Source organism: Ambystoma mexicanum, chromosome 9 (assembly GCF_040938575.1).
Source record: "Ambystoma mexicanum isolate Mex_15411 chromosome 9, UKY_AmexF1_1, whole genome shotgun sequence".
Taxonomy (NCBI): domain Eukaryota; kingdom Metazoa; phylum Chordata; class Amphibia; order Caudata; family Ambystomatidae; genus Ambystoma; species Ambystoma mexicanum.
In genome coordinates this window covers 706,726,839-706,735,247 of record NC_090931.1, presented here as the reverse complement: position 1 = coordinate 706,735,247, position 8,409 = coordinate 706,726,839, and the positions used below count along the sequence as shown (strand labels likewise).

General features: G+C 38.4%; 1 protein-coding gene across 1 annotated transcript; it reads left to right on the top strand.

Annotated features, from left to right (window-relative positions):
• The first annotated feature begins 461 nt into the window (after window positions 1–461).
• Window positions 462–3,607, top strand: LOC138489699 (gamma-crystallin-3-like). The gene is made up of 3 exons (XM_069617345.1): window positions 462–470; window positions 984–1,226; window positions 3,335–3,607. The coding sequence occupies exons 1-3, from the start codon at window positions 462–464 to the stop codon at window positions 3,605–3,607; spliced, it is 525 nt and encodes a 174-aa protein (XP_069473446.1).
• The last annotated feature ends 4,802 nt before the right edge of the window (window positions 3,608–8,409 follow it).

Genomic DNA, 8,409 nt, shown 5'->3' with positions numbered 1-8,409 from the left:
TTTCAGTAACAACACTGGATACCCTAGTGGACAACAGAGATGCCCGAAATACAGAGCAATCAGGCAAAAGGCAACCTAGATAGTTTGAAAATCTCTTTACACAGCTGTCCTGTGTCCTTTCTTCCACCATATTACCTCGTGCCTCCTGCTTAACACTGAGCCAGCAGCTGACACAGTCGGTGTCATCAACCAATTGATAGAGGCCTTTTTTAACCCTGCCTTTTCAGTGCTGCAGTGTATTTACTGATAATGCAATGAACCTTTAATGCTCCCCTGGCAAACAAAAGAGAAAACAGTCACACACAAGCAGTGCTCATCTCGTCACAGTAAAGATGAATAGAGCAATACATTTCCCTAAATGGACAGAAACACAGCCCGTTGAGCTTGCAATGCTGGCGCTTGCTGCTGCCTATATAAGGGTTGGATCTGTGGGCTGTGAGGTATCACAACCACCAGTCATCATGGGAAAGGTAAAGCAAACCATGTCCCACCCTCACGGGTTTCTCCTTTATTTGGTGCATGTTTGTTAGGACAATGTTTACAGCTATAAATGGTAACATTAGATGAGAGAAGAATGAGTACTAGTAAAAATAGGGCTTTCCAATATATCCTTTCCAACATGTTGGAAACTTGCATGCAATATTCAAAATAGTTTTGTTTGAATTAAAAGGCTCGTGGGCATATGCAGTGGCTCTTAGATCAGAAATGTGCAACATACCCACAATTTTATATCTAAAACTGTGATTTCTTGAGCATGCTACAAATGTTAAAACAAATAAATATGCTTTAAATGACAAAAATGGCAGAGTTAATCAAATGGAGTTTCCAGGTGTAAAATGAAGAATAGCAAAATAATAAGAGCTCTACTTATATTGTAAATATTCTATGCACATCTGTCCCCTGGTTGAGTTTGCTGAGAGTTGAAATTTGGATCTTTCGTGGTGTTACACATTTAACGAAACTTCAATCCTTTTTCCCAGCAGATCACCTTCTACGAGGACAAGAACTTCAGCGGCCGCTGCTACGAGTGCAGCTCTGACTGTGCCGACCTGCACACCTACTTCAACCGCTGCAACTCTCTTCGAGTGCACAATGGCTGCTGGATGCTCTATGAGCACCCCAACTACATGGGCCACCAGTATTACCTGAGAAAGGGGGAGTACCCTGATTACCAGCGGTGGATGGGCTACAATGATTCCATCAGGTCCTGTCGTATGATCCCCGAAGTAAGTTCAGGCTAATCGGTTACAGGTGGCTTCTTGTTTGATGATTGTGTTTCCCCAATGTTTAACCACAGAAAATTAGCAAACAAAAAATATTTTTTCTATCAATTCCATTGATTGAATCATGTTGTTATCAGAAATACTGAGCTGTCTTCTGCACTCATTGCATGGACAGATGTTACTGTTACTTGAGGGATTCACTTGTTTAAATAAATAGTCTGCTATATTTTCTTAGTACAGAGGGCTCCCGAGTTACATCATGCTTAAGAAGACATTTGATTAAATCTGCAAAACGGCATTGGATTCACCAAGCTTCACATAATTTCCATCAGTCATTTTTGAAATCTTCTGAGGGACCCATGAGATCAATATTGAAAGACAATGGGCCTCATTAAAAGTTAGCCTGTCTGGCTTTAACGGTGCTGATAAAACCGTACTGGCACCGTTTCTGGACCGGCTAACTACGAGTTCTGAAGGCAGTGGTGTGACACCCGCCAGGTCTGACCTGGCGGGCGTAACGCTACTGGCCGCAGACGGACGTGGAAACACCGGCACCATTACTGCATGGGACTCTACGGGAATGGGGAGTAACGGAATGCCGGCTCCGGAATTACCGGACCACCAGGGCTGTAATGTCCCGGTATTTCCGGCAATTCCGGAGCTGGTGATTCATTCCAAGTCCGGCAGCATACTGCCCTTTTTTCTAGCTCGGTTACCGCGGGACTTGGAATGAGGCCCAATGTCTGCTGTTGCACACACAAGCGACATTTTATACGGAAATTTCACAATCCAACAGGACGGTCTACATTTTTAGAGCTATGCATTTAACCAAATTACCTATATATTTGAATTCTGATGAGTCAAAGGAGTATCATAAAATACATGATCCTATTTTGAAAGAACAGTTTCTTTGTGGGGGACACATTATTGCCAATTCATTTTTGTGTCTGAAAATGGCTCAATAAGATGTTATAATGCATCACCCTTATGTTATTGAATTATAAGATTTGCAACACAAAAAAGTGTGTCCGTCACTGAGGTAATCAGAAACACCTCACGGCGAGCATACTGGTAGAAATGTAAACCCTGTAGCATGAAGAGTTGCACTTTTATTGCAAAATGCTTTTGAAACGTATTCAGAAAATGTTTAACTGTTTCATCAAGCAGAATTTCTAGCGATAACGAACATGAAGATCACACCTTCACCATTCTCCATTTGAGAGTGCAAAGGGGTTTCTTTTTATCTTGATAATGCTGCACAGCTGGACTGTGCTATGTTAGGGAAGGCTTTACTAGAGTCTATTTGAGGACCATGACTTTCAACTACAGAAATAGGTGTTTACTTCACATGTACTTAAATATGACACTATTATTTGTATTCTGTCTTCCCTCAAACACAAAATCATATTCTGAGCATTGGAGTATATACAATGATGTGTTTATCCTGGACATACCATGGGATTGGCGAGGCAATACACGTTGATTAGCCTTTAAAGATTCATGGGTCCGGAAATTGAGCTGGCCCACTGGATTAAATACAATGATGTGGCAGAATGTGAACATTGCCTCATCAGTAAGAGGGCCTGATGCCAACACTCACGGGGGTCCCAGTAAAATCGGGCAAGCCTACATCTCTTGTTCGTTGTTTGCACAGCAATGGCTATGTGATCCTGAAAAGTTTGTGTTTGCTGCCTTTGACAGTATTACTTGTTGTCCATGTCCAGTACATTTGGTATCACTTGAGCTTATCCCAAAATCCAGTTGTGCAAGAATAATTGTTGACCAATCTTTGGGCACCATGATTTCTTACTGGTCTTCACTGGTTGGATTTGTGATGTTTTTAATTGGTCATTCCATTGGAGGTGAGCAGAGAAAAAAAGGTATATCTTTCCTAAGGTGATCATTATTAATAGTGCTCATGCTTAATCCAAGTGGTCAAAAGTGGTCCCCGATCTCACAGCAAATTATTTTAGTTATAAAAAACATCAGCATGAATCTGGAAAGCTGGCATGGAAAGAAAGGCATGCACAAGCTGAATGAAGAACTTATGTTATAAGAAACAATATCAAGAACTCTTTAACAGTCTTGTCCTTTTTCATTTCCCATCACAGCATCGAGGCTCCTTCAGAATCAGGCTTTACGAGAAGGGTGACTTTGGAGGTCGGATGATGGATTTTACCGATGACTGTCCCAATGTTTATGACAGGTTTCACTACAATGACATCCAATCCTGCAATGTCCAGGACGGGCACTGGATCTTCTATGAGGAGCCCAACTACAGAGGCCGTCAGTATTACCTGAGACCCGGAGAGTACAGGAGATACAGCGACTGGGGAGCCACGAGCCCCAGGATTGGCTCCTTCAGACGGGTGGATTATATTTAATCTAATCAGGAAAACTTTCAACTGTGATTTTATTCTCAAATGCTCAATAAAATATTGAATCATAAAATTGTTCGAGAATTCTGTTTAATAATGTCCTGCTTTACACATTTTGCAGAAATATATTATCTTTTTTTCATAGTAGACAATGTTAGGTGGAAATGTCAATGCCAAATTCTACATGCCACGTACAACTGAGGAATGTGTTGCAGTCATATACATTGGTTATTGAAAGTGAGAAAGGAAATGTATCCAACACAAATATTAAGGACTTCAGATGTCACTGATTGGAAAGTCATAGCTGTAAGCAAAAGAAGTCTGACAAATCCCAACATTTAATTGTTTCAGCACTTTGGACTTTTGCTTTTTTAGTCGATGGGAATCTAGTCAGTGAATGTACATGTTTGCTACTTCTCCATACCTTATAGAGAAAGAGTGGAGCTTGTTTTCAAATGCCTGTGATATCAGGTGTAATTAATCGGATCAATTTGCACTCTCTATCTATTATATTTGTTGTGTGTGAATAGTTTTAATCATAACATACACAATTTCAAAACCAATAATGCAAATAACCCAGTTTCATATCGAGACAACAAGACTAAATAGTCAATAATTGTTCATCTTATATAAAAAGACTGTAAAACTATTACACTCATACATTCTCTCCAAGTTCTGTTAATAACTCATGTTGACATTCCTTGCAGTAATATTACAGTCAAATATTCTATTCAATAGTGTTGGGAACATCCCATCTAAAGCTCTAAATGCAAAACGAGATGTTCATTTGGCTCCACATCCCCTACACAGTGGAACTTATTTTTGATTATTGGTTCATGTGCCAGTGTATTCAATTAATCTAGCGTGATGACAGGCAAGACATAGTTGAAAATATACTTTGGGCAAAATGGTCCTCATTCAAAAGGTAATTGATTCATTAAAAGACTCTTAAACCATAACACCTCAAAATATATTTGTTATCCTAAACATATCATCATACACAGAAGAGATTTTAAAGTCTCAGGTGCATGCATTTTGAGAAGTCTTTGCACCGTCCCAATAGTGTCCACCAATATTCCTTAACTCCCTTTCATTTTTGCACACGTCTGAGACAATTTGATGAAACATAATGCTTTTCAATCAACACTGATTAGCATGTTTCAGTTTATGATAGATTGACAGGTATATACATCCTATTTTGTGCAAATGAGAGTCAAGACCAAATTGGATGAATAGATTAAATATTTCTGCGTCTGTGAACCGCCAGCAGGTGTTTCCAAGCAATATGCTCAGTTAAATTTAATTAATTTGATATCTTAATAAGGAAAGCTAACTCATAATACATTAGTATAGTTATGCTCTTCACTTCATATAATTTAATATAATCCAAGGTATATTATCAAATGTGACATTAAGATAATGCAGATTGTGCACAATTGCCATGACTATTCTTCTTAAATATGTTATATGATCTTTCAGACAAGTTTGTAATCAAAGTAGAATACCAGATATTTGTAATGCTGTAAAACATAATATTAATTACTATGAACAAATGACTCATAATATAGCTTCTTCCTTTTCTATCACATTAAAACCGTAACATGTTCTTCATCAAATTCATTGTAACATTGCGATTTTTGATGTACTTGTGCATCGCATTGTTCATTCTATTAAAACTGAGGGACTTTGATCTCTAAAGCAATATCATCTGAATATGAAAAGATGCTGATTTTCTGTTTCTCCAAGGTTAATTGGAAAGGTTACAGATTTAGATGAACAATCTGCCAGATCTGATGTGCATTCAAAAAGGATTGGGGATAACAATACCTTTTTAGTTTTCCTCATTCTTGACCATTAGTCCTACTACTTATACAAACACAATTATTTGCATGAAATAGCATTATTTAATTAAAGAGGACTTGAGGAATTTCTCATTCCCAGTAGTGTATTCCAAAGAGTTTTCATATCAACCCAATCAAAAGCATTCAAATAATATGTGAGTGATGTGTGCAATGGCTGAGATTTCTTTTGTATATCTTTTAGCCACGAGTTGGAGTGTTAGGGCATTTGCACATGGTTAAAATCCCATTAATAAAACAAGTTCAGGAAAAGGGATACAGACCATTTTACCACTGATTTAGTTGAATTGGCAAACGTTTTGAAGATCATTTTAAATACATATTGGAAAGTCATCAGTCATCAGGTATACAGAGCTTAATTTTGACTCTTTTTGAATGGGGTCCAGCACGCGGCCTCCTCATTGTTTTAGTATTTAATTTCCCTCCAATATATCACAAAACAGAGAAACTAGACTCCCACCACACCCTGCTGGTGCTACTTTCAAAGCAAACATTGGGTTGTCATCAGATCAGGCTGTTGTGGAATTCCAAACTCAATAATAGCCCCACAAACTATTTCCAAAGGAGCCCAGTGCATTAACCAAGGCTTGCACTAATTGCCACCATATTCAATTGCAGGGTGACTGTAATGTTGGTTTATATGTTTTCCCCATTTCCCATCACTTACTTGAGATGCTACAGGCACTTCACTTTTACAAAAGCACTTAGGAGTAATATCCCAAACATATTTCAGGGTTCCCACCTGTAGCATCCCAGTGTTCTTTTACTTGCACAATGCTTTTCAGATTTCCAAAACGTACTTATATGGTTGCATTAATGTCATTCTTGCCAAAATTAGTGCCTTAGTTTGCATGTTATACAGTTCATGCAGGTGTGCATTGCATGACTGTCTAGCTTAACAAACGTCCTTATTACACAAATAATGTTTCACCAGATGACTATCACATAGCTCATTTCCTAAGTGTGTTAAATGTCTGAAGCATTCAGGGCTTAATTGATAGAACTGGTACCTCATATAAAAAAAACATTAAATTGGAAGATAGATTTATACAAAAATCTATGTGCATGCCTATTTCAACCCCTCCTTCACTATTGGTGAGATAACATTAGTCTTCACCAAGGAATTTGAACATCAAATTTGATTATCAATAATGCATTTTAAGTCTGGATCCATATATCTAAATTTACATTTTACTTCAAAGGATACCATCAGGATCTTATCATTGCTCTCCATAGTAGCCAACTTACTTTAATCAAAGAATGAAAGATGAAGGAAAATATGAACGAATTTGCTTCTGTAAGAAAGGTAGCAAGGAAAGGTCCAAAAATCTCCAATTTGTACATTCTGAGAGTTCCTAAAAAACTCCCATTTGCACATCCAAGGTTATTTTTTAAAACACACATTTTTAAGGTCCTAACCTCTATGAGTTCCCTTTATATCTGGCCAAATTCTCTAGAAACTGTTCCAACTTGATTTAATATATATATATATTCCCTACATCATATTATTTTCCAGTATCATTTTGACATTAAACACTCCCATCAATATCACTTTATCCTCAGAGAAAGCACAAACCTATCTAAGAAGCAAAGAACCAGTGAACATAGGTGGCACAGTTAAGGGCTACAAGTAGGGTGTGGGTGCAGCAGAGGGACTGGGATGGGTCTATCTCATGAGCAGGACATGGTGCATCATCACTGAGTTATTCCAACACAACATCAACACCACATCGCAGGACATGTTGGGGCACACTGTTTCTCTGTCTCTTGACCTTTTCTAGCCCCAGCATTGCTGTCTATGCTGATGCCGAGGGAGTCTGGGGTTGTACACACTGAGTGATTTATTTTTGACTACCAGCATTTGACACCAAATTGTTTTATGTTATAATTTATTCCTTTCCTCCAAATTATTACTGGGGCTGAAGGTAGAGCTTTATTCAGACATTTGACAGCAGACACAATGGCTGTCCGATAATATTGCTTTCTGATTGATGACTGATTCATACAAATTCATGGCACACTGCCACATTTATAATTTCCTTCAACAGCCCAATGAGATGCACCTTTTAACTGCTAAATGGCTGTAAATGCTTGTCTACCTGGTGTTTATTTGACATCCATTCATCATGGATTTAAACAGATTCATGGTGCTAAGGAAAATAAATGTCAGCAAAAAGTAGAGAATTGCTGTAGTCTTGCACCGTTTCCTGTACTTCAATTTCAGTTTTTGGGGACAAGTGTCCTTTTCACATGTGTTTAAGAATAATAACCCCAGGTTACTTGGCATAACCATGTTGAGAGCTGCACCACTGTAGTTGATACATTTTATTTGTTGTTAAGCACGCCACAGGATATAGAGAGTTTGCTGGGATGACTTCAGAAACAAATAAAGGAGAATTGTGGTTTTAGCCCAGGCAAAGCAGTAAAGAGAAGAAAGATCAAATGAAGCAAGATTTTGAATTCTGAACATGTTAAAATAGAAAGCAAGTGGTTCCCCTGCAGGCAGTATGTCTCACAAGGGACCTGTGCCAGATGGAACGCTAGACTCCTATTTGAAGAAGGCAGTAGGAGAAATTGATGTACAGAAAGGTGCTGCAGAACAGAGTGGTATTCTGCCAACTTTAGCACGGGAAGGCCCAACACCGATGACTGCTATTCAGATTTGTTGGTTAATCATTCTGCACAAAGTACTGTTTTGTCACAATTATATTACTTTTATCTTGCGGAGTGCGGGTTGGGTAAGACGGGAGGAAAGGCTTGTCATTTTCAAACACATTCTGGTAGGATGGATATGCTTCAACATTTTACCCCGATTCCACTTGCTACTTGTTTTCCACACTTTCAACACAGGAATAAGTAGTTTGAATTATCCCAGCGATGGTCATTTAAGGGTATGCACAAAAGTGACAATTGTGGGTGTCTATTTCAGACTAAGAATGTATGTGCTGA

Excerpts from the sequence above, each read along its gene's own strand:
- LOC138489699 (XM_069617345.1), top strand. Across the intron at positions 1,227-3,334 it reads CCTGTCGTATGATCCCCGAA|CATCGAGGCTCCTTCAGAAT; the intron begins GTAAGTTCAGGC and ends TTCCCATCACAG.